We start from the raw sequence: 27,855 nt of genomic DNA on the forward strand, positions 1-27,855 counted from the left end.
ACATTATTACCTCATTCATATTCCACTCATGAGGCTTGGCATCATATGTTGCGCAAGACTCCTTCCAAATCGCCTTGAAAATGTCATCTTTCTGGTACAAATCCACCTGCTCCGTACCGTCGGTGCCATTAATCATTTCGACTATCAACTGATCAGTATCGTTAAAAGCACTGCATGTCGGATAATCACCGTCATACGAGACAAACTCAGCCAAACAGCATAGCCATACACAAGGCACCACCTGACAGACACACCCCCGAGTATGCACTGGAACCGGGATCTTCCTGCCATCATCGTCGTAACTGTAGTCAACCGTCGCGTAATTGATATCTTTGTAATACACGCCGTTGTACAAAATCCCGCCACTATCATCGAGCCTGCCACCGCTGATGTTTACCGAATGGAGAAACTCACATGGCAATTGGGGTACGCTTTCCCCAAAGCACATTAAGGTGGGAATAAGTATAAGGACGAAAATTTTCGAAAAACTTCTATCATGGAAGACCATGATGAAGATTGAAAAAACAAAACTACTTAAAATCTGGTGGTGATTACTAAAGGGTACGACAATAACTGAACTACACTAGAGCAACGTTTCATTTGTTATGAATATCTTGAATGCCAGTGACGATTAGAGCGCGAAGTATAATCAGAGCGGAACTTGATAAATCTGTTCTCATTCGAAGATGTCTAAAAGCATACGACGTTATGAGAGAGAGGCATCTGTGGTTCACAAATGTTCGAACATTTGTCAATTTTCATACAAAATGGCTAAGTTAGAGATGCTGTTACTATGGTTTGCTTTGATGGATTGAGCTCAATTTTTGACATTGATCTACCAATGTTACGTATACGAAGTACAAAATGTTCGCGTTCACAGGTCTGTGCGTGGCAAGGCGTTAAAAATGTGCAAAAGTAATCGAACAGAGGCAGCGACAGATTGTAAATCAAAAGAGTACCACTGTAGTAGGTCATAGTAGGCTGACTTAGGACAAGGAGTAGTTTGACATTAGGGATGCTCAGATTGTAATAAACCACTGAACCTGAAAGACGTTGTTTCACTACAGTTCAGAAGTGGGATATACCTATAAGTCACTTTGTGAGCAAACAAATCCTCGGACTGTTGCAGTTTAAAATCAAAGCCATAGAGGAGAAATTTCGTTTCGCAATCATTAAGAGGAGAAGTCGTCAAAAAGTTTTTCCTGAAGTGTTGCAGGTATCGTCGCTTCAAGCGCAATGAATGCTGCAGTCTCAGCTTCCGGATCGATGTCGAATCGCATTGGATACGGAGAGAGAAACTACACTCGTTGGGTGTTTGCTGAGGAGCAAGAAGTTTTGTCGACGAATCGTGAATCCTTGGACGTCAACAGATGTTCTGCTGTACAACAAAACCGCAAATTGGAACCAGAAGAAATCTCATCGTTGCTGCCAACGTTTTCTGGAGAACCTGAAGAAGATGTCAACCATTTTGTAGCTGTATTAGAAAATTCAAAACAAGCTCTGAGAATCGACAATTTTATCATGAAACTGGTGGTGATTCGAAACTTGAAAGGGAAAGCAAAAGCCTGGTTACACTCTCAAGCGGATTTTATGCTGCAAGAATACTGTGAAATCATCAAAGGCCTGGAAGAATTTTTTGGGTGTCCTGTAAATACGTTTGAAATTCGAAAGAATTTGGAGAAAAAGATTTGGTGTGCAAAATTTGAAACTTTTACGGAGTATTGCCAAGCCAAAAGAGTTCTTGCAGGAAAATTAAGGATGCCAGAAACCGAACTAGTGGACTACATCGTTGAAGGAATTCCAGATCCCATTTTGAAAAATCAAGCCCGCTTAATGAATTTCAAAACAGTTGGAGAAATCGTAGCAGCTTTTCGTATGTTTGGAAACATCCCAAGATCGCACTCGGAGTCAAGGACAGTGAAATGTTACTGCTGTAATCGTTTTGGACACATTGCTGTTAATTGCTGGAGGAAGCGTGATTCGGTAGGCGTAGGACCATGTCAACACGAAAAGAAGACCCATGATGCAATACAAACTTCAAGAAAAGTGACTGCTGTTATAAAGAATGACTTAGCAAATGTAGCAGATGGACGTAAGGATTTGATAGACTTTGAGTTCATTAATAGAAATAGTAGACTTGGAGCATTATATGATACAGGAAGTCCAATTTCACTAATACGACACGGTTTAGTGAGTAAATTAGATATTTTAAAATATACCAATAGTAAATCTTACCGAAGTATTAGTGGAAATCGACTTAAAATTTTAGGTATTTTTATAGGCGAAGTAATTATTCAAAACATTTATTTTAGGATTCAATTTCATGTCATTGCTGATAAACATTTTGAACTCTTCGATGCCATTATTGGAAGAGATGTCATCATGCGTCCGGAAATTCAAACGGTGATCCAAAACGGTATTCAAATGTCTGAAATTGATAAAACGCATTTGTAGATTGAAACTCCATCTGACAATAAGGTAAATATTCAAAATGTTTGTAATATCAGTTCTAATACATACCAAATACTGTCATCAAATATTGGTGTAATATCTGACGACCAAAAGGCAAAATTTTTAGAATGTTTTGAAAATAATTATTATTTTGGAAAAAAAAAACCTGTAAACCTGTAACAGACTATGAAATGACTATAACATTGAAAAAAGAAGAACCTTTCCATTTTAAACCCAGAAGATTATCGTTTGATCAAAAAAATAAAGTCGAAATTAAAATTCAAGAGCTTTTAAAAGAAGGAATTATCAAAGAAAGTAATTCACCATATGCTAGTCCAATTGTGATAATTCCGAAAAAGGATAACGATTTTAGACTTTGTGTAGATTATAGAAGGTTGTACAAAAATACTGTTAGGGATAATTACCCCTTACCCATAATTGATGATTTGATTGATTCTTTAGGAAATAAAACTATATTTTCAATTATTGATTTGAAATCTGGATTTCACCAGATAAGAATTTCGGAAAATTCAACTAAATACACCTCTTTTGTTACGCCTAATGGTCAATTTGAATATCTACGTGTTCCTTTCGGGGTGTGTAACGCTCCGGCAGTATTTCAAAGATTTGTTAACAAAATTTTCAAGAATTTGATTGATGAAGGCAAAATTATCGTTTACATTGATGACATTATGATAGCTAGTAAAAATTTCGAAGAACATATAGATACTTTAGGAAAAGTTTTTCGAATGTTGAATGATAACTTGTTAGAAATTAATTTAAATAAATGCAAATTTTGCTTTGAAGAAATCGATTGTTTAGGATACAGAATTAACAAGTTCGGTAAGCAGCTGAAAAAATCTCATGTAGAAAGTATTTCAAATTTTCCAGTTCCTAAGAATAGTAAAGATGTTCAACGATTTTTGGGACTCACCAGTTATTTCCGAAAATTTGTGCAAAACTTTGCAACCATTGCAAGGCCTTTATATGTTCTTTTGAAAAAGGACGCAAAATTTATATTTGACAAAGAACAACTGGACCCTTTCAATTTATTAAAAGATAAACTAATATCATCACCGATTCTTGCAACCTATGACCCTCATGCTGAGACACAACTTCATTGTGATGCAAGCTCATTTGGTTTTGGTGCTATTTTGCTTCAAAAACAGAGAGATGGTAATTTTCACCCAGTGAGTTATTTTAGTCGAAAGACGGATGAAATTGAAACTAAGTTGCACAGTTTTGAACTTGAAACATTAGCTGTTATTTATGCCATCAAAAGATTCCATATTTATTTGTCAGGAATACAATTTACGATTTTTACGGATTGTAATGGTTTAGTTCAAACTCTGACAAAAAAGGATGTGAACGCCAAAATTTGTAGATGGGCAATGTTTTTAGAATGTTATGGTTATAATTTAGTATAAAGGGATGGTACAAAAATGCAACATGTTGATGCTTTAAGTCGTCAACAGAGTACATTGAAAAAACAATCAACTGATGACAAAAAAGATCAAATTAATTTGGTACAAGAAAACATTGCAGATGAAGCTGTACATATTCTGAATGATTATGATGTGGAACAAAATATCATAATCGCACAAGAACAAGATGAGAAACTAATAAAAATTAAAGAGCTACTTGAAAGATCTTCTTTTCCTGATTTTGAGCTTATAAATGGAGTACTTTTCAGAAAAAAACGATAACAAACGGCTTTTGGTTATTCCAAAATTAATGATAGACAATGTCATAAAACTATGTCACGATAATTGTGGTCATATTGGGATAGAGAAGACTATGCATGAAATCAAAAAGCAACTCTTCTTTAGTAGAATGAAAAAGTTTGTAAAAAATTATATAAGCAATTGTTTAACATGTATTTTTTATAGTCCATCTGAAAAGAAAGAAGGGTTTGTTAAAATTGTCGATAAAGGTAACATGCCTTTCAATACTATTCACTTAGATTATTATGGACCAATCCAGTTACGTTCTACAAGCAGAGCAAAATATGTTCTGGTAATAGTTGATGCATTTACAAAATTTACCAAATTTTTTCCAACTAAATCAATGAAATCAGATGAAACCATTGTCCATTTAGCAAATTACATGAATTTTTATAGTAAACCCAAAAAGATTATTACTGATAGAGGGACTTGTTTTACTGCACAAAAATTTAAAGATTTTGTCAACACGAATCAAATTGAGCATGTAAAAACAGCAGCGTATACTCCAGAAGCAAATGGGCAAGTGGAGCGTGTGAACAAAACTTTAACTCCTATGCTAGCAAAGTTGTGTAATGATACATCTAAGTCATGGGATAAAGTATTACCTAAAGTTGAATTTGTATTCAATAATACAATCAATAGGTCAACGGGTAATTATCCTAGTGTTTTATTGTTTGGAGTTCAACAAAACAATTTAGATTGTGAGAATGTTAATATTTCAAATTTCATCAGTAACAGGCAACCATTAGTAGAACTGCCAAATTTAAACGATGTTCGTGAAAATGCCCAACGAAAAAATATTTTGGTTCAGGAAAGTAACAAAAGGAATGTAGACAAGAAAAGAAAAAAGAGTACAATTTATACAGAAGGTGATTTCATAGTCTTGAAAACAGGTGAGTCACATAAATTAGCTCCTAAATATAAAGGTTCATAAAGTTTTGCCGAATGATAGGTATGTTGTGACTGATTTAGACGGGTTTCAAATTGCAAATGTCCCATTCAATTCGGTTTGTTCTCCCCAAAACATGAGAAAATGGATGAGTGATAACATCTCTGAAGATAGTGATATCGATGAGGACATCGATAGTGTCAGGATGCCCGAGATGTAGTAGGTCATAGTAGGCTGACTTAGGACAAGGAGTAGTTTACATTAGGGATGCTCAGATTGTAATAAACCACTGAACCTGAAAGACGTTGTTTCACTACAACCACTGTCCGATCACCTTTGCACATTTTAAACGCCTTGTCACGCCCACACCTGTGAATGGGAACATTTTGTACTTCGTATACGTAACATTGGTAGATCAATGACAAAAATTGAGCTCAATCCATCAAAGCAAACCATAGTAACATGAGCATGAGCATGAGCATAGATGACCGTACAATTTGTAGTTGCTACTCCGTGATTGACCAGAACAATCGAAATTGCACAAGGAACCAACAAACGAAGCTTGGAAGTAGCTACCGCTCTCAATGTGCACAGTTCGAGAATTTCAGACTTTATTAGTCAATAACGGCGCCGGCCACGTCCTTACGGTCATCGAGGAAGGAAAGGAATGTTAGTGTGACGCACGTTGCTACTAGAGACCGAGATCACCTCATCTTCTCCACGACTGTCACGGGAAGGAGTTTTTGTTAGTGGGGAGGGGGAGAGTCACATGATTTGGATTCATTTTGGTAAGTGATGCGATTCATGCAACCTTTACTTGAGTCAAAACATTTATTCATTTTGACTAAAATATTACAAATGTCGACACCGAAGATGACGATCCATTCAAAGTTTTGTGTAAATGCAAAAAAATGAAAGAAAAATATTTATTATCAACTGAATATGCATTGATAACAAGCGCCGACACATGACGTGAAGAACTTTTCAATATTTGTTAGATAAATACATAAAAACCAGAGCTGAATTTTATACATCCTTTAGCATTAATTATGATAAAATGATAAAATGGAACGAGCTCACCAATAAACATCCTTCGAAGTGTCCAGTGCGTATGTGCTGCAGCATCTTCCACTAACTGGCCTCTTCTTAGAAATCACTCTGAACCGCTACAACTATACACGCGTACGACGATGTGCACATTAGTATGGGACAAACATCAAATTCTCCAGTCAACTTTTTCTATCCCATTTAGGTCCCATATGAACTATGCAAAATTTCAGCACAATCGGTGAAACTATAATTTAGCGCAAGCGGTTCACAGTTTTCATAGGATTTACTATGAGAAAAGTTACACTTTCAGATAAAAAATCCCAGAGGTCACCCTTTGTCTCCTTAATTCAAATCGATCAACGCTTCTTGTAGAGAAATCCTTTATGAAACTTTCCTTCGAAGACCGCAAAACAATTGGATGCTTCTTGAAAAAGTTATTGATTTATTACCGATTATTGATCCAACGAACGGCTTTTTGTTTTGTTTTATTAGCATCACTGTAGCTGCTGCCTTGACTGCTGCTGTTTCTGGGGGCGGTGATGCCTCCCGCCACCCCATGCAACAACGGCAGCAGCAGTGCTGCTGATAAAACAAAACAAAAAGCCGTTCGTTGGATCACTAATCAGTAATAAATCAATAACTTTTTCCACAAGCATCCAATCGTTTTGCCGTCTTCGAAGGAAAGTTTCAAAATTGATTTTTCTACAAGGAGCATTGATCGAATTGAATTAAGGGGACAAAGGGCGACCTCTGGGATTTTTTATCTGAAAGTGTAACTTTTCCCATAGTAAATCCTATGAGAACTTTGAACCGCTTGCGCTTAATTATAGTTTCACCGATTGCGCTGAAATTTTGTACAGTTCATATGGGACCTAAATGGGATCTAAAAAGTCGACTGGAGCGAGGATTTATTTTTTCCATACAAGCGTGTCCCATACGAGTGCACATTCAAATTGACGACGACGACGACGCGGCCGGTTCGAATAAAAAAAGCGGTCGCTTCACTTTGCCGCCAAAATCACACTCTCAAAGCAAACCATAGTAACAGCATCTCAAACTTGGCCATTTTGTATGAAAATTGGGCGTTTAACCGATCAATTTTGCACCACAGTGTATGTATTACTAGTCCCAATTGGATTGGTAACCCCAATCCAAGGTGCCAGGCGACCCCTTGCTGAGGGATGAATGGTTGAAGGGGTTTAAAAGATGCTCGACCTTTAGCGGAACCCGTAACGTGGGTAGATCACCTTTTTGGATTGCGTTACGGGGTAAGATCTTGTTCGGTTTTCTTATCGGGTATTTCGGCTGTAGCTTTTTGGAGAGAGATTGAGGAACACAAGTGTTCAGCTTGAAGATCGTAAAAGAACTGATCAGATCGGTCCATCCGTTTATTCGCATGAGCTCAGAATACTGCCCGAAGGCGTTACATATAATGCCACAGTTGATTTAGGAAAAGGAAGGTATTCAACAGTTCTTCCCCTTTTGAGAGTTCAAAATTACAATTGAAAATTTAAAACTTTATCGATAGCTTTTTTCAAACGAAGCTTAAACCTAGATTATAAAATTCATTACGAGTTCGAAAGCTCTAACTTAAAGCTAGTACAATAATCATAGTATTCCAATAATTCGAAAGTGATATTCATCACCACGCTGAAAATCATTTGCTTGATCTTTTTACTCCAAGGATCGCCGATGGCTTCTCAGGATACCAAAAATCTCCAGTTTTGGTTGATTTACGCTGGCGCTTGGATCTCCTCAATTCACCATCTATCTCTCCACTCTGCACATGCTTCCTCTTTCTACTACGGCTTGCAGGCAACGGTGAGGCCGCTTGACCTCCCACCGCGTCCTCAACCATCCCATCATCACGATCGCTTAGACCGACCGGAACCTCTTCCATTCTCGACCTTTGTCGATTCGTCGTCTGTGATTGTTGCTGCGTAGAAACTGTGATGTTGGGTCGGCAGTCAACGTCTTTCGCAATCCTCAGTTGACTCCGATGAGCCATAGTTGCCACGTTTCCAAGCTGTACCTGGAAGGTATTCAGAGAAAATCTTTTTATAAAAATTGCTTTTAGCCATCTAGCGTGATGGTGGGGGTTATGGTTTTTATACCACAACTGCTCCCCAGCCATCAGTTTGTCAAAGGGATCAAGTTGTTCTTGGGTTTTTACCACGTTATAAGTCTTTGAACTAATTTCATCTTTGGCTGAGGACAGTTGGTTTTTATAACTTTGTTTAGGGTTCAATAAATCAATTAATGTTTTGGGCTTGTATGAGAAGATTTTAGCTGAAGGGTATTTCCCTTCATCAGTCATATTGTAGTTTCTATAATTAATCAAAAATAGATTGATTTGATTTTCCAAGTTTAATTGAGATATCTCTGGTTCCAATAAAAACTTCTTTAAAACCTCTTTGACTGTTCTAACGGACCTTTCCGCCTGGCCGTTGCTCGGTGGGTGATAGGGGGGGCTTTTCAAAACTTTAATGCCTTGTCTTTCCAGAAAATTTACAAAAGAGTGTGAATTAAATGGTGGCCCACCATCGGATACCAACACATCGGGTAGGCCAAACCGTGCAAAAAACGCAACAAGCTTTCTCAAAACTTTTTCACAATCAGTACCGCCACGCATCCATTCAATATCTACCCATTTAGAATAACTGTCTACAATAAGTAAGAATGTTTGTCTTTCGAAAAAGAAGAAATCAATATGTATTCTACTAAAAGGCCTAACCGTGGGTGTCCAATGGGATTCTATTTTCTGTTTAGGTGCTATCATCATGCCATTACACGCATCACAAACACCCACATAATTTTCAACATCCGCGTTTATTCCATACCAATACACTGTGTATCGTGCCAAACGTTTCATTTTAACAATGCCGGCGTGATTTGCATGCAAAAGTTTAAGTACGGCTTTCTGCATCGTCTTTGGAACTACTACCCTGTTTCTGTATAACAAACATTCATCAATATATTCTAATTCATGCTGATTGGCAAAAACATCACTGAATTTTTTATCCACCTTCTTTGGCCAACCTTTAAGTATATACGATATTACATCTTGTAAAAATCCGTCTTCCTTGGTTGCCCTAGCCACTGCCATCAAGTCTATTGGAAAATCCTTGGAAAAATTTATGCTGCCAATCATTTCAGCATCCAAATTTAGTGGTATACTCTGTGCTAACGGAAAACGGGAACAAAAATCGGCGTTGCCCATTTTAGCCGAGGGACGATACTGAATTTCAAAATCATATATTGATAACTCTAATATGTAGCGTTGAAGCCTTGTGACATAGATAGAATGCTGGCCATTTTTACCGAAAATACCTGCAAGTGGCTTGTGATCCGTGAATACCTCAAACTTTTTCCCATACAAATATTTGTGGAACTTCTTAATAGTGCATACTAGTGCCAAGGCTTCTAGATGTAAGATTGGATACTTCTTTTGAGCGTCATTCAACGAAAAAGAAGTAAACGATATCGGTTTCTCCACCCCATTCACTACATGAGCTATCACTCCCCCTAATCCATATCCTGAAGCATCCGAAACGACAGCAATCGGCTTATGCGGATCATAGAATTCTAACAAAGGGGCTTCCAATAATGAGTGTTTGCTGATTTTAAATGCCTGGTCACAATTTTTATCCCAATCAAATTTTACATTATTTTTCAAAAGACTGTATAACGGATGCAGTTTTGTAGACAGTTGTGGAATGAATTTATTGTAAAAGTTAATTAGTCCCAGAAATGATTTCAACTCTGTTGTATTAGAGGGCTCTTTCGCATTCTGCACCGTTGAAATTTTATCTGGACATGGCATTAGCCCCCGCTCGCTTATGATGTGACCCAAATATGGCAATTCCGTGACAAAAAATTTACATTTATCCAAATTTACTTTTATGTTAACTTTTTCCAATCTTTCCAAAACCATGTAAAGTTTTTGCTTACAATCCTCCAAATTTTTACCGGCAATGAGTACATCGTCTAAATAACAAGATACGAATTCAATACCGTCTAATACTTGGTCCATAACCTGCTGAAAAATCGATGCACTCGATGAGGCCCCCTGTGGTAAACGATTATATACGTATAAGCCCTTAATAGTGTTTATGACCATAAACCGTTTGGATCTATTCGTCAATGCCAGCTGGGTGTATGCCCCCTCTAAATCTAATGCGCAAAACACCCTACAACCAGCCAATTTAGCAAAAATATCTTGGGGAACCGGTAGGGGATACGTATTCGGTATAATCATTCTGTTTATTGACACCTTGCAGTCAATAACAAGGCGAATGTCATTATTTTTCTTTATAACGATAACTACAGGCGAAGCCCATTCGCTTGTCTTAATAGGAGTGATAACTTTTTCATTCTCTAATTTCGTCAAGTAATCCAAAACTTTTTCCCTCAACCTGTAAGGTACGTCATATGCCTTTCTAAAAATAGGTGGCCCATCCTTGATAACCAAGTCAGCTTCATATTCCTTAATAGGTGTTGAAAAATCTTTAATGAAAACGTTTGAGAATTTTCCCTTGACCTCTTCAATTAAGGCACTATTTTGCAGATCAGTCAAACTATTTATATTTAACGAATCCGTAAAAAAAATTTTCCACTGGGGAAAGAACACATCTAACCAAGTTCTCCCCAGCAGCGGTGTAAAATTATACCCACTATTTAAAACCAACAATGGCAATTTTGCTGTTATTCCTTTAAACTTTACGACCACATCTGTTTCACCTTCAACATTAAGCCTCGAACCATTCACTACAATCAACCTTTTATCACTTTTCCTCAAAGGGCCTTTAAATTGCGAATAATATTGAGCGTTTTCCATCACCGTGACCGATGACCCACAATCAATCTCCATTTTAGTAAACTTTCCTTCAATTTCAACCTGCACATAACATGCATCGCTAATTTTGTTAATACAAGACATCATCATACATTGCAATTCACCTGAGTTATCATCATCGTCCTCATTCGTCCTCAGATACTGCATCCGTTCGCAAAGATCCTCGCTGGGCCGCTCGAGTTCCTCAGCTTCCACATCCTCTGTGAAATGAACCGCGTCACGTGTCATGTTCTTCAGCCTGAAGCATTTACGCTTAATGTGGCCCTTTATACCGCAGAAGTCACACACTATATCCGCCAGTGGTCGCCCTGGATTCCTTCTCCACTCCATAGCCCTTGAGTTATTCACGCTTCTGCTATAACCCTGCTCACGTCTGCTGTATGCTCCTCTTCCTGGTTGTGTACTATTAAAAGGCCTATTGAAACCCAGTCGGCTTTTCACTGGCCCTCTACCTTGCCCTGATTGCCCTGAATTGTTGAAACGATAAACTGCCGCCAACTTTGCTAAAGCCGAGCCACTAGGAGAACGGATTGAAGCTATTTGCGCGGCGTTTCCCACATCTTGGAGCCTTTGCGCATTGTTTCCAGCCATCTCCCAAGTTGTACAAAGTTTTTCCGTTGAAGCTAGAGTCAAATTCTCCTCATTGAAGAGGCGTTGTTGCAATAGCTTATCACGCACACCCGCTACGATCTCTAATAGCAGAATTTTTGAAATCCGCAAAATTGCAAAATTCGGCCTGCAGCTTGACCGATAAAATAAAATCCTCTATCGATTCGTCTGGTTGCTGAACCCGATTGTTAAATTTAAACCGCTGTATCAAATCAGTTTCTGTTTTGTCAAATCTCAATTTTAATTTGGACACCATGTCTTCATAAGAAGCATTTGTTAAACCATCATTGGGAAACAATAGCTTTAGCTCTGTAAAAACTGTTGGACCGCTCATTGTAATGAGATGGGCTTTTTTCATGTCGTTCGACACATGGTTAACCAAAAAGAAATAGCCAAGTCGTTCAACCCAGTCCGTGAAAGAATTGCCTCTACGATAAGGTTCAATTGTCAGCGAAATGTTGGTTTGCGCCATTTTGTTTAAGAAATCACTATAAACACTTTTCTATTCACTTTTATAATCGGCCAGGTTCACAAAAAAAAAGGAAAAAGTGGAATGAGCTTACCGAATGAGGATGCTGTCGACCTTGGCCGTACACAGCTGGACCTTCTACCCTTTGGCAGGCGTGGCTTGGAGGCGGTGCGAAGTGGGCAGGGGCACACAGTGATGAGGCGTCGTTTTAAATCAACCTGAGTAGCCCTCGTTAATAGGACTTGGAATGCCTAGATGGATTAGAGAGGAAGAAATTAATAGCTGGTAGAACAATAGTTTTCTTTCAATGGCTATATCAATTATAGTCTGTGACCGTTTTGCCCTTGGTGCTTTATTGCCTGTCTCTCTCCCTGAATAGCACAGCGTTCAAAATGGCGTCTAACAAAAGGTTAGGAAGTTTTAGTATAGTTTAGCAACAATTAATTACACAGTATGGCACTCAATCAAACTGCAAAACTTACTCCTTTATTTGTTGGAACCAGGTTTGGAACCAATTTCTAGATACTATCAAATGCGAGGTGACACGTGTGCACACTATTCGATGTCCTTTATGCCGGTGCGGATGCAGAAATTTTGCCTGAAATGACGCCCCGCAGATTCCTCACGTTGATGAGTCTTCTCCCACGAAGAAATTTGCAATCACGCGTATCAGGCTTTGATTTCTCGCAAAATGGAACACTATCGTTAGAATTCACACGCGATACCTTGAACGATTTAACCAATTTGCCTCGTCGACACTGTTCGGTTTTCTTATCGGGTATTTCGGCTGTAGCTTTTTGGAGAGAGATTGAGGAACAAGTGTTCAGCTTGAAGATCGTAAAAGAACTGATCAGATCGGTCCATTCGTTTATTCGCATGAGCTCAGAATACTGCCCGAAGGCGTTACATACACTCCCGTTCAAAAGTTTGGGGTCACCCCCTCAAAAACATGTCATTTTTTTAGGCCCATATCTCCGCCAATTTGCGTCCGATTTCAAAACCCTAGGTTTCATTCAATAGATAATAAGTCAAAGAAACTTTGAACATGATTTAAAAGAAACTTTTTCAAAAAATTTTGTATGTAAACTTAACTCAAAGTTGCCAAATTTTCTAAAAAATGAATATAAACTTACGGCAGTGTCGCTGGAAGTTGGGTCGACCAAATTTTAAGATGAGAGCGGTAATATGACCCATTTTATATTAGCTTTCAACCGCTTTTTACAGAACTTAGCTAAAAAATCTAGAAAAAAAAGTTATTAAGTAAATTAATCCTTGATGTCATCGACCAAAAGTTTGGGGTCACCCCTCAAAATGCTGTATCGGCCAAAAGTTTGGGGTCACTTTCGTAAAACATGGAAAAGTGATTTGGTGATATCTTCGTCATCTATAGTTCAATTTTAATTCTTTTTGGCTCATTTATTATGATTCCTTGCCTATTTTGATGCTTTTTGAGCAAAACTATGAGTAACTGTGTTGATTAGACTGATGATAAATCGACTGTATTGATTAGGTAGCAAGAAGGGGAGAAAACAACAACACGTTTACCCAAAGTTTTGCTCAAACAGCATCAAATTAGGCAAAGAATCATAATAGGGTATTGCGCCACTTGGGCGGTGGCTGCTATATTCGTCTGTTTTCCACAATAACTCAGTCAATTTTGAATAAATTGACTTCAATTGTTGTACACGGGTAGATACTATACCTATCTCACCACATTCCAAAAGTTTTGTCAATTGGTTCAAATTTGACTGGATTATAGTGGAAAACAGACGAATATAGAAACCACCGCCCAAGTGTCACGATTCCTTACCCAAGCTTTTTGCACCATTTTGTTGCAGAAACGGAGAATTGACCTTCTCACCATACAAAAATCCAGCGCATTACTACAAATCTAGTACTACACCGAACGAACCATATTATAAAAAAAATCTGTAAAACTTGTGTATTTGAAAGAGGCTTGCCGTGACTATGATTGCAGCCGAAACGGTTAAACTGAAAACACAACTCCAAAACAAAACCATTACTAGAGGAGCTTGTGGTGCCCCACGATTAGTATATCAAAAAGTTGTTTATGCAACAAGTTGCAAAATTTTGATTTTTTCAGTACGAGTCGTACTTTTATCCAACGAGGCTTGCCGAGGCACATAAAAGAGTTACATAATGTGCATCATTATGCAACACTTTTCTGTGTTTCATTGTGGAACATTTTCAAACACAAGGAAAAGTAGGCCGTTATGCTACACTTTCCTACGGTGTAAACTATCCTATTATAATCGGTAACTAGAAAAAAAATGGTTTTATTTTGAAAACGGGAACGATTTAAAAAGAAAAATGCTTTTTTTCATTAAAACAATGTATGAAAAAAAAAATCATAACACTGATATGACTTTTTTTTCGAAAAAAGTTGATCGTTCAAGGACACGACACATGAAAAGCGAACACTAAAAAAAACGGTTCCAATCAGTTAAGAACAGTTTCCGCAATCGTAGTCACCGCATCGACGTTTTTGAATTCCGTATTTATTCCGAAAAAACCGCGTTTAAAAATTTATGTAGGTACGAAGTGGTGTTAGGCCATTCGGCCGTTACGTCCCCACTGGGGCAAAGCATGCTTATCAGCTTAGATAGAACACTAAGCACTTCCACAGTTATTACTTTACCTTAGCCAGGACCCAAGCTTGCAGAAACCACTTTTTTGTGAAATTTTGTTTGAAAATGTTTTCTGCAAAAACGAAATATATTTTCCGCCAGAAAAAAATCAGAAGATACCTTGATCCATTCTCTACATGTGTACGAAAAACGTTGAAAATATTTCTTCGTTATTTAATAAAAAAAAATCCAAAACCAAAAAATGAGGAAATGCATCCAGTTTCGCCTTGAGACGGTAGCTGGAAAGACGCTACCGAATAGAGAGTACTCATGTACGGTCCCCCCACCTTTTCGAAGTCATCCCTAGCGGGCGTACGGCGAAGGTAAGGAAGATAGAGTTTTTAGTGGGTCGAAACCCACATAACACGAGGAACCAACTCTTGGATAACTGGTCAGCAAATTTTCTAATTCTATAAAAAGAAAGTTGTTACCTGTTAGCTTCCGTTGCCAACGACCATGTTGCATACGTGTATATCGTGTGGCAGGCACGAAGTAGGGTTTTGGTTCCCTTATTAAGCATGTGGCTTCGATTTTCATCCTACGAAAAGCAAAGGATTAAAGATTACCCAGTGGATAACTGACACTGAGGAAGATTACAATTGGTAGTCGCAATACGCGTATCTGTCAAAGGATAAGCAAAATAGGGCGGAATTAAAACCCGGGTAGAGGTGAAATACTGACGATCAAAACGTGATACATATTGGTTTGATTGATATAAGAGATAAAAGATCTGAAAAAAATATCTGAAAAATGTTCCTGGAACATCTGAACAATATCAAAATTTGATATTTCAAGATCAAACAAATAGCTTGCTGCTATTGGTTAGATCTTACAAGATCTAATTATGATCTGATGATGATTTTCCAGGAGTAAATTTTAGATATTATTTTCAGATCTTTTATCTCTTATATCAATCAAACCAATATCACATTTTGATCTCAATATCAAAACATACTATTATTGAGCTCTTTTCCTCTACCCGGGAAGGTACGAAACTGATTACACTCATTCGAAGAGGGTATTCTGCTAAGAGGGTTTGAAATGCCAATACCGGTAGAAAGATTAAAGACTTGTTTGTTCTGTTTCTTATTTTTGTATTTGTTGTTAGAAGTGAGTACGCAAGAAAACAAAAAAAAACGGAATCAAGCGGTGCCATAATCGCTTGTTTCCGAATAGGATGAATTTGGGAGTGTGAGATTACTGATTGCACACATATCCTATAACCAAAGAAAATGAGGAAATTTCCTCCACGAAAAGTTCCTGGACCGACCGGGAATTTCACCCGTCACTCTCAGTATGGTCATGCTAAATACGTGAAACTTAGTGATATGTATTCAGTAACGTAAAAATGAAATCGTGTTATAAAATTCCGAATTCGTGCTTCTTGTAATCCCATTACATAATTCATTATTCTTTTTCAGCCATGTGATTCAATTGTTTAGAACAGATTCAATCCTTTTTTGGCTATTGGCTGTTCTCTTGATTATGCTGGTAAAAGATTTTACCAGCAGAATCAAATAATAATGATAAAATAATAATAATTTCCTTAAGTTTGAATGTTTTCTCAAAAAGACACAAAACTTCTTATCTTTTCAAAAAGTCGTTATTATAGAAACTTAAAACTAAAGGCTCCTCCGGAAAAGCACCCAATTTCAAAAAGATTATAATCCTAATATTGACAACAAGATTTATTTTTTTTTTCGATACATAAAAATTTGTTCAATTTAACTTGGTTGAGAAAATGACAAAATTATAACAAGCTCATCTGTCTGTTGTTGAACCACATTAATATAAGTTTTCCCATATTTTTTTTGACTGAATAAATCAAATTTACAAAAAAAATCAAACCTTAATGCGACAGTAAGAAAAATCTGACAAATTTGTATGCAATAAATACAACCAGTTTGTTTCCAAATTTTGTTAGAAGCTAGGGTTTCTAATTTTCATAGGACCAACTTTCCGACAAACGAAGAAAAATATAACGGCATCGGGGGAAATGAGAAAACTTCAGTTTTAAGCCACTTCAATTCCGATTTGAACTACGCAAATTTTAGCAAATTTGAAGAAAACAAATGCTCACACTTTACCGTTAATGCATTTGAAGTACGATTTCAAGAAACAAGAAATATTTTGATCTGAAACACGCGTTTGTTACGACTAAAATAAGTTATATAATGAACATTTTGCAATTAGTTTACATTATGTACATACCATATTTCAGTTGCATGATGAACCTGTGAGAAAAAGTAAATCGTTATGATACCAAAATGAGTATTATAAAATAGAAAATATGACACTGAATTGCTTTAATGGCCATACGATTGATTTTGGATGCCCAACTAGATTTAAATTAGTCCATGCTTTACCAACCGACGATGACTAACTACAACCCGCGTGGATAAAGCGCCTGTGTATTTCACTATTCTACAATGAATCATATTCTGATTAACCGAACCCTTTCAGAGTCATTTCACTGCTGTACAGCGTGAAACTGCTGAGCCGAGGGATATGACTCCGTGTGCATGTGGTGCTTTCAAATGCATATTTCGAACACGCAAAGTGCACTTACTTATCATAATCAATACTGCTCCAGAGCACTGCGAAAATAATGAGTTTCTTTGTTCTAAGCTAATCAGTTACTCTGATCAGTCTGGTTGGGTCCAAAAACGCGGTCGTCGTCGAGAAATGGTTTCGCGTGTTCGTTATGCTTGTTTCGCATCTTTCCGTCATAACCCTTGCTAAATCTAAAAACACTCGTGCTTGTACAACGTACACAAATTTTATGCTGTGACAAAAAAAAATCCCCGACGCATTTCTTGATACAATGTTGAAATTGAAAGGAATTAGTCAGAATGATGATTACTTCCCTAACTGGTGGTCCTTTTCGTGGTGTTATGGCTTAACGCGGGCAGAGCCTGCTTATCAGCTTTGTGTTCTATGAGAATTGTTGCATTAATATATCGTATGGCAGGCACGAAAACATTCTATGCTCATGGAAGTCAAAAATAGTTTTCTACTCACAATCACAGCTTATCAGAAACATTGTGGGATTCTACGGGATGTTTAGAAGTTTCCTAAATAAATAAATACCCCCATGACAAAAAGAACAAAACTGATAAAAAAAAACTTAAAAACACCATGCCACCCAACGAAATTTCTTAGGTGTCTTAAGCTGATTTTCGTGGTTGGCTTACTGTATGCCCAGCCCGACATCTAAACAAAATCTTGATGTAATACCAACAATAAATTACGGTGGACGTAGAGGATATGGTAACGTGTTTTATAGGAATTCTTACAGTATTCTTTTTCCAGCATAGATTAGTTGGACATTCGGGAGCACCTGTCTGCCCTAAACGATGTAGATACCGCGGAAGCAACCATGGTCCGAAAGTACCTAGGGTCCGGTGGAATGTAATTTCCCCATGGCGCCTGTTAACTCAACTATCTACCCTCGGGTTCAATCTGTGGGTCCATCTTCTTTTGGTGGAACTATCTCACGAGCGGTGCCATTTGACCATGGAGGCAAATCTTGCAGTAATGCGTATGCCTCTTGCGCCGCGCATTTCTAAGCAAACTACGTTTTCTCTGATAAGGATACCGATAGGCACCATACCAGTGATGACGCAGAGTGCATCATATGACACGGTACGGTACGCGCTCACAATCCACAGGTACATTAGCCTTTAAATTCGTTCCAGCTTACCATGCCATGGTAGCTTTTGGTACTAAGCGTCGTGCCCCAAGCCGGGCCGCCATACCTTACAATGAACGAGGAGACACTAGCCAGAACCTTGCGCTTGCTGGCACGGCAGAACTATTACACATCATCCGGGACAGTGCCACTTTAGCTGTAGAGGCTCTTTTGCAGGCATAATCAACGTGGCTACCGAAGGTAATCTTTTCGTCGATCATCACCCCTAAGTGTTTGATAGAGCATTCGAAGTGAAAGTGCAGTCGCCTACCTACTACTGCATAGCAGCGAATTCTTCTCTTCTTACGCTAGAGCGTTATTTCGGTTGGCTTTGTAATTAACAGGAACTGGAATCCGAACTTGTTGCTCGAGAGACCCTTGTGCCTCAACATTCTGTTGAGGATGATCTTTTCGAGCACCTTCCCCGCCATGCCGACCAAGAATATTGGTCTATACGCCGACGGGTCTCCGGGTGTTTTCTCCAACTTTGCCAATAAAACCAGGTTCTGCCTCTTCAAAACTTCTGGGGGAATTCCCTCGCCCAAGCATTTCTGCAAGTCTCTGCAATAGCTCCTTTTAAGGCCAGGTTCGGAACTCCGTTTGAACCTGGGGCCTTACCCACGCTATGGGACTTTGCTATACCCGCAATTTTCACATCGGTGACCCTCTCCTCATCGCCAGCCCAAGTCCCCGGCTGTCCTACGAAAGAAGGCCAAGGACTAGGATCATGGCGCGGAAATAGCCCCTGGACGATCCCCTCCAACATCCCTGGAAATTTCTCTGTTGGAGCCATTATTTACCTATATCAGTTAGACTAAGGCCTGACTGTCCTCTGATGTGCGTAAGAGTCGTCTCCAGTCTACTCGATTCATGACTGTGTGTCTCCAGTTCCGCACTCTACGAATGGTCCGCAAATTGTCCTCCACTTGGTCGACCCACCTAGCTCGCTGCGCACCACGTCTTCTTGTACCGGCCGAATGACTCTCGAGCACCAATTTAGTCGGGTTGCTATCTGACATCCTGATGATCTGACCCGCCCACCGTAGCCCCCCGATTTTCGCGGTGTGGACGATGATTGGTTCTCCCAGCAGCTGATGCAGCTCGTGGTTCGCCTTCTCGCCTTCAAGTCCCGTCTTCCATCTACACTCCACCGTAGATGGGACGCAACACCTTCCGTTCGAAAACTCCATCTGCACGTGAAGTCCATGCTTCGTGCCCATAGAGGAGTACGGGTCTAATCAGCGATTTCTAGATAGTTAACTTCGTGTAACGACGAACTTTGATCGATCGTAGAGTTTTGCGGAGTCCAAAGTATTGCTCGATTTCCGGTCACAATGCGTCTCCGAATGTCTCTGCTGATGTCGGTGTTGGCTGTCACCAGTGAGCCCAAGTACACAAATTCTTCAACCGCATCGATTTCATCACGGTCGATAAAACTTTGGGGTGACGGGTACGGTGATTCCATCCTGGAGCCCTTTGCCGTCATGTACTTTGTATTCGACACATTAATGACTAATCCGATTCGCCTGGCTTCACTCTTCAGTCGGATGTACGTTTCCGCCATCGTCTCAAATTTACGATTTAATATCAATATCATCAGCGAAACCAAGCAGCTGAACGGACTTCGTGATAATCGTTCCACTCGTGTTCATTCCCGCCCTCCTTATTATACCTTCTAAGGCGATGTTGCACCTAGGGGCCATTACACCTCTTGTATTGCTTCTGACTAGTGTTGCTACGTCCATACTTAGGTATAGCGGCCCGGCGTGAGGCACCGCGCTAAGTACTGAATGCTACCGACGGAAGCTGGAAAGTACTTACAGGCTTATGTGCCTGCGGGTTACGAGCGCGTACCGTACCGTGTCACACGACGCTCTCTGCGTCATTACTGGTATGGTGGCTATCAGCATTCTTATCAGTGAGGACATGGAGTGCTTCGAAATGCGCGGCACAAGAGGCATACGCAGGACTGCCAGGATGGCCTCTATGGTCAAATGGCAGCGCGCGTGGGACAGTTCCACCAAAGGAAGGTGGACCCATAGGTTGATACCGAGGGTAGATAGTTGGATTAACAGGCGCCATGGGGAAGTTACATTCCACCTGACACAGGTTCTTACAGGTCATTATTGCTTCCGACAGTATCTACACCGTTTCGGGCGTGCGGATTCTCCCGAATGCCCAGTGTGCAATGGTTTAGAGGAAACGGCGGAACACGTTTTGTTCGTGTGCCCGCGTTTTCGCACAATGCGTGACCGCATGCTTGCCACATGCGGGGAGGACACAACTCTGGACAACTTGGTCCAGAGGATGTGTAGGCTGGAACGCCGTTTCAACGGCTATCACCCATATCGTCTGGGAGCTACAGAGGAGGTGGCGCGTGGACTCGGAGAATGGCTAGTCCAGATGCAGTACAAGAGGTGGTCCAGGGGTTCGGAGTCGGCTTCGTAGGTCATACCGGTGCCCTGCGGTCGAGATTGACCCTTACAGAGATTAAGTGGCCGCGGAGAGGAAGTCCCGGTAGCGGTGCTGTCGTGGCGTCGGTCTACTGGGTTGGATCCGAGCCCGCGGTTGGAAAGGGGTCCCCGGCAAGGGTCGGGGCAGGTAGAGACCCTGCTGTCTGCAACCTTCTGGTGCAGCTGATAGGGCCTAAAGGGTAGTGATACCCTTGCCTTCAGCAGGCCGTTCGGGTTGCACGTGGGCATCAGTCCTTGATGTCTGCAAAGCAGTTGGGTGCGGGCGGGGTTGATCCTGCCCGCCTTCCGAGGACAAAGGGAGTAGCGAGGACCACTCGGGAAACTGGCTAAGCGCCAGCATGTTACCGTGATGGACTCTCCAGAGCGAGTCATCGATGTTCGTTGCTGCTAGGCTACGGCAGCTAACCTCCCAAGCAACACACATGTTATAATAGAGTTACGACAGCGCAAGTTTTGGTTGTATAGAAGTTTATTTTACGTAATTCTAACATTATGTTGAAATAACGTAAAATAAACTTCTATACAACCAAAACTTGCGCTGTCGTAACTTTTATATAACATGTGTGTTGCTTGGGCTTTTTTTTTTTTTTTTTTTTTTTTTTTTTTTTTTTTTCCTTCTAAACCATAGGGGGATAATCTGCTCAACAGACACCCTAACAGAAGGTTAGGGTAGTGTAGGTCTGACAGGCCGTCTTCTACAACAAAAGTAAAACCCAGGACTACTCTCTCCTCGTACCCACTAAACCATTCCTATGGTCGCCAAACCCTACGTCTCTCCGGAACCACCAAGAAGGTATTGCTTCAGAGAGGGGCTAGTGCACATCGCACCCACAAGGTTAGCTGCGTAGCCTGCAGCAACGAACATCGATGACTCGCTTTGGAGAGTCCATCACGGTAGCATGCTGGCGCTTAGCCAGTTTCCCGAGTGGTCCTCGCCACTCCCTTTGTCCTCGGAAGGCGGGCAGGGTCAACCCCGCCCGCGCCCTACTGCTGAGCGGACATCAAGAACTGATGCCCACGTGCAACCCGATCTGACCTGCCCGTAAGGAAGGGTATCACTACCCTTCAGGCCCTATCAGATGCACCCGTAGGTTGCAGACAGCAGGATCTCACCTACCCCGACCCTTGCCGGGGACCCCTTTCCAACCGCGGGCTCGGATCCAACCCAGTAGACCGACGCCACGACAGCACCACTACCGGGACTTCCTCTCCGCGGCCACTTAATCGTTGTAAGGGTCGATCTCGACCGCAGGGCACCGGTATGACCTACGAAGCCGACTCCGAACCCCTGGACCACCTCTTGTACTGCATCTGGACTAGCCATTCTCCGAGTCCACGCGCCACCTCCTCTGTAGCTCCCAGACGATGTGGGTAATAGCCGTTGAAACGGCGTTCCAGCCAAACTCATCCCTACACATCCTCTGGACCAAGTTGTCCGGAGTTGTGTCCTCCCCGCATGTGGCAAGCATGCAGTCACGCATTGTGCGAAAACGCGGGCACACGAACAAAACGTGTTCCGCCGTTTCCTCTAAACCATTGCACACTGGGCATTCAGGAGAATCCGCATGCCCGAAACGGTGTAGATACTGTCGGAAGCAACCATGACCTGTAAGGACCTGTGTCAGGTGGAATGAAACTTCCCCATGGCGCCTATTAATCCAACTATCTACCCTCGGTATCAACCTATAGGTCCACCTTCCTTTGGTGGAACTGTCCCACGCGCGCTGCCATTTGACCATAGAGGCCATCCTGACAGTCCTGCGTATGCCTCTTGTGCCGCGCATTTCGAAGCACTCCATGTCCTCACTGATAAGAATGCTGATAGGCACCATACCAGTAATGACGCAGAGAGCGTCGTGTGACACGGTACGGTACGCGCTCGCAACCCTCAGGCACATAAGCCTGTAAGTACTTTCCAGCTTCCGTCGGTAGCATTTAGTACTTAGCGCGGTGCCCCACGCCGGGCCGCCATACCTAAGTATGGATGTAGCAACACTAGCCAGAAGCTTGCGCTTACTGGCGTACACCGCAGAGCTATTGGACATCATCCGGGACAGTGCCGCAATAGCTGTGGAGGCTCTTTTACAGGCATAATCGACGTGGCTACCGAAGGTAAGCTTATCGTCGATCATCACGCCCAAGTGTTTGACGGAGCGCTTTGACAGGATAGTACAGTCTCCTACACTGATCTCCGTCTGCTGCTCCGACTTCAGGTTGTTAACAACCGTCACCTCTGTCTTGTGGTGAGCCAGCTCCAGTTTCCTGGACCGCATCCACGCCTCCACAACCTTGATCGAGTGGTTGGTAGTCAACTTTACCTCCTCGATCGTTTCACCGTAGACTTCGAGCGTAATGTCGTCGGCAAATCCGACAATCACCACTCCCACTGGATACTCTAACCTCAACACCTCGTCGTACATGACATTCCATAACACCGGACCCAGGATGGAACCTTGCGGGACTCCTGAGGTTATGTGAAAGCACTTCCGACCCACCTCCGTGTCGTAGACTAGTACACGATTCTGAAAGTAACTTCCGAGAATCTTGTACAGGTACTCCGGTATCCCCAGACGCAAGAGCGCATCGGCAATAGCAGACCAGCTGGCGCTATTAAACGCATTCCTTACATCCAGAGTCACTACCGCGCAAAAGCGAATTCCCCTCCTCTTAGGCTCGAGTGCTTTCTCGGCGGTTTTTGTAACCGACAAGATAGCGTCTACGGTGGACCTCCCCTTCCGGAAGCCGTACTGGTTACTCGAAAGACCATTTTCGCCCTCGGTGAACCGCAACATTCTATTGAGGATGATCTTTTCGAGCACCTTCCCCGCCGTGTCAATCAAGCATATTGGTCTATATGCTGACGGGTCTCCGGGTGGTTTCCCCGCCTTTGGCAATAGTACCAGGCTCTGCCTCTTCCAAGCTTCTGGGAAAACTCCCTCGTCCAGGCATTTCTGCATAGCAGACCTGAACATCTCGGGAGCCTCTGCAATAGCTACTTTTAAGGCCAGGTTCGGAACTCCGTCCAGACCTGGGGCCTTACCTACGCTAAGGGACTTAGCTATCCCCGCAAGTTCCACATCGGTGACCCTCTCCTCATCGCCAGCCCCAGTCCCCGGCTGTCCTACGAAAGGAGGCCAAGGACTAGGATCATGACACGGAAAAAGTCCTCCAATGATCCCCTCCAACATCTCTGGAGATTGCTCTGTAGGAGCCATCACACCTCTCGTCTTGGCCATAACGATCCTGTAGGCGTCACCCCACGGGTTCGTATTGGCACTCTGACAGAGACCCTCAAAGCAGGCCTTTTTGCTTGCTCTTATCTCGGTCTTAAGCGCGGCTTTTGCAGCGGCGAACACCACCCGCCGTTCGTTTCGCTCTTCCTCTGATCGTGCTCGCTGCATCCGCCGCCTAGCCCGTAGGCAGGCGCGGCGCAGGTCCGCAATCGCGTCGGTCCACCAGTAAGCCGGTGGCCTCCCATTTCTAGGGTGGACTCGCCTAGGCATGGTCGCATCACACGCACGTGAGAGCACCGCTACCAGCTCGTCGCCGTCTAAACCGATTAAGTTTCGCTCACGGCGGAGCGCCTCCCTAAATACCCCTTCGTCGAAGTATGATGTCTTCCACCTGCGAGGGCTTGGCCTTGGCCTAGCCGCCTCTTCTTCTATCCGCTGTCTGCTGTTATTGTAGTCGATACTGTAGCGAACCGCCAGGTGGTCGCTGTGAGTGTAGCCATCATCTACTCTCCAGTTCGAACTACTTGTTAGGCCAGGACTACAAAAGGTCACGTCAATAATTGACTCCGCTCCGTTTCGACTAAAGGTACTCTTGGTACCGACATTAGCCAAGTCGACATCTAAGATGGCCAGTGTTTCTAGCAGGATCTGACCCCGCTGGTTCGTGAAACGGCTTCCCCATTCCACGGCCCAGGCATTAAAGTCGCCCGCTATTACCACCGGCCTTCGCCCTGTTAGCACGGTCGTTAAGCGGTCCAGCATTTGCGTGAACTGCTCGATCGGCCACCGCGGAGGCGCATAACAGCTACAGAAGAAGACCCCGTTTACTCTGGCGACCACGAAGCCCTCATAGGTAGTAGACACCAACTCCTGAACGGGGTATTTACCCGTCGTCCATATCGCCGCCATTTTTCTGGTCCCATCCGCGACCCAGTTGCCGTTGCCGGCGGGTACTCGGTATGGGTCCGATATGATGGCGATATCCGTCTCCCACTCAGAAACTGCCTGACAAAGCAGTTGCTGAGCCGCATCACAGTGGTTCAGGTTCAGCTGCGTTACCTGCACTGTGATTTGTTGTTCACTGCGGCTTTCTTGAAGGCCGGGCACCTTGGGCCACCCATCGGATGTCTGTTGTTCGAGGATTTCCCGGTACAGATCATGCAGATGGGCGGACTCGTGCAGCTTTGGGCCTTATGACCTTCAGCGCCGCATCGCCTGCACAGTTTGCGCCTGTCGGGGCCTTTGCAGTCCCACGACTTGTGTCCTGGTTCCAGACACCTGAAGCAAACCTCTGGTGGCTCGTGGAATGTCAGGTGACATACACACCAACCCACCTTTATGCTCCCTACTTTAACGGACTTTTTGACGTCCGCCACAGGTAGCTGAACCAAAGCTATCTGTGTCCCTGCTGGCCCTTTCCGTAGCTTAACGGCTGCGGCGGCCACCTGCACATCGCACTGTTGCCGCAGTGCCGTGACGAGCTCTTCCACTTCGGTGATCTCATCGATGTCCTTGACCTTCAGAGTCGCCTCATGTGTCAGAGCCCTCACCTGCACACCCTCACCAAGGACCTCTTCTGCCAGCCTCTTATAGGCGGCGCCCTTGTGCTCCTTCTGGCGCTTCAGCTCCAGGATCATCTCGCCCGTACGAGTACGTCTAATACTGCGTACGTCGGCTCCAAGACCCTCAAGCTTGGCTTCGCTTCGCATCATCTTCAAGACGTCCGAGTACTTGGACTGTTCCGTCTTGATGACGATAGCGTCGCCTTTCTCGCGCTTGGCACCTGCCCTCCTACGCCTTGGCTTGGCGTCCTGCGCTACTACCTGCGGATTCGCCTTCTTCTTCCTCTTCCGCTCTACCTTCGTCCAAGGGGGGTCCTCCCCTTGGATCGCCCTACTCTGTGGCTGTTGAGGGCCCACTAGCGGTCGCAACCCCTTGTTCCCATCGTTCCGGGACGGGCCAGCCTTTTCAGGCCCACCCTTCCCAGCTTTCCGGGAACCCTGGCTGGGGTCCGACCTTCCGGCATTATTACCGACTTTCGGGGTAATGATTCGCCTGGCCTTGCGGGCACCGCCAGACAGCTCCTCGCCTGACGGTTGCCTCGCCCGCTTCTGCGATTGCTTGCCCCGTTTGTCGCGAGCAGTCGCTTCCGCCTTATTCGGACTTCCTGCGAAGGAGAAGGCCTCCGTTTGGGTAAACTTCGGCACTTTCTCATTTGCAGGCTCCGCTGCTGCAGCAGTCAGCAACGCGAGTGCCGCGTGCTCCTGCTTGGCATCGTCGATCGACGCCCTAAGTCGAAGCAAGGCCGTTTTCAGGTCCTTGCTTATGTTCGACTTAGTGGACGCAAAGTCGATGATTTTGCCAAGCTGCTGCTCAGCCACCTCTATTGCGGACCGTCCTTTGGATCCTCGGTTGACGGCCCTCAACAACCACGCTCCGTCCATAACCTCCACCGGCTGGCTTGCCGGGAAGTGGACTGGAGCACCCACGCTTGAGCTGCGTACACAACTCCCAGCGCCTATCTCCTCACTTCTCCTTGTCGGAGATCTCATCAACCCGCTTCTTGCGAAGGGGTTGATCCCACCACTACTTCCACCTAGATATTGATTTTGTTTATTTGACTTCATGATTAAATCCCACGAGTAGCACGGGAAAGAATGTCCACCACGCCAGAGCCCTGCATTAACGCGGTAAGGGACAGCTTACTGTGGGGGGTGCCCAGGTACCCCACAGGCTCCGTTAAAGATCGAGCATCTTTTTCACCCCCTCGATCACTCATTCCTCAGCACGGGTCGCTTGACACCTTGAATTGGGGTTAGTAGTCCTATTCTTAGCCGGCGACTACGCGGCTGACTCGCAAGCGGGGGGGTGCGTCAGGCCCCAGGACTTTAGTCCCTGCTGCCCCAGTTGCTTGGGCTTGAGGGTGCGATATGCACTAGCCCCTCTCTGAAGCAATACCTTCTTGGTGGTTCCGGAGAGACGTAGGGTTTGGCGACCATAGGAATGTGTTTAGTGGGTACGAGGAGAGAGTAGTCCTGGCTTTTACTTGTGTTGTAGAAGACGGCCTCAGCCCCACACTACCCTAACCTTCCTGTTAGGGTGTCTGGTGAGCAGATTATCCCCCTATAGTTTAGAAGGAAAAAAACACCTCTTGTATTGGCGATCACGATCCTGTAGGCATCACCACACGGATTCACATTGATACTCTGAGAGAGACCCTCAAAGCAGGTCTTTTTGCTTGCCCTTATCTAATGGCACAAATTTCCCAAATGGAGGAGAACGTGCCTCTAGAGCCGACCTACTGATACCTGCCCTTATCTTACTCTTCAGTGAGACTTTAGCAGCGGCGAACACCCCTGCCGTTCAGTTCGTGCTCGCTACATCTGCCGCCTAGCCCGTGGGCAGGCGCGGCGCAGGTCTGCAATCGTTTGAGTCACCCAGTAAGCTGGTGGTGTCCTATTTCTAGGGTGGACTTGCCTAGGCATAGTTAGCATCGCACGCACGCGAGAGCACCACTTCCAGCTTATCACCGCTTAACCTTCCGTAAATCACGCGGATGACTACCTGCATCAGCACCACGCTGATGCTGAGTACAAAAAGCATGATTTGTTCAACGTGTTGTACAAAATTTAACAGCGCAATCGCTCGAGGGTGAAACTGAGCAGGTTTCGTTCACGGCGGAGCGCCTCCTCGTGGGCTTCGTGGCCGAGCGGTTAGCGGCGTCAGTCGTTTAGTTGTCTCGTAAGCCTCGGATGTGGGTAC

At 43.2% G+C, this 27,855-nt stretch overlaps 2 protein-coding genes across 2 annotated transcripts in view; one reads left to right on the top strand and one right to left on the bottom strand.

Annotated features, from left to right (window-relative positions):
* LOC109621296 (G-protein coupled receptor Mth2-like) overlaps positions 1-600 on the bottom strand; it is a 55,778-nt gene extending 55,178 nt beyond the window's left edge. Inside the window, exon 1 of the mRNA XM_062852357.1 lies at positions 11-600. Coding sequence (XP_062708341.1) covers positions 11-508 — 498 coding nt within the window. The 5' untranslated portion in view covers positions 509-600. The remainder of the gene's footprint in view (positions 1-10) is intronic.
* LOC109403057 (tyrosine-protein kinase transmembrane receptor Ror) overlaps positions 1-27,855 on the top strand; it is a 278,655-nt gene that overhangs the window by 36,173 nt on the left and 214,627 nt on the right. The window lies entirely within an intron of this gene.

This window comes from Aedes albopictus, chromosome 2 (assembly GCF_035046485.1).
Source record: "Aedes albopictus strain Foshan chromosome 2, AalbF5, whole genome shotgun sequence".
NCBI classification, from domain to species: Eukaryota; Metazoa; Arthropoda; class Insecta; order Diptera; family Culicidae; genus Aedes; species Aedes albopictus.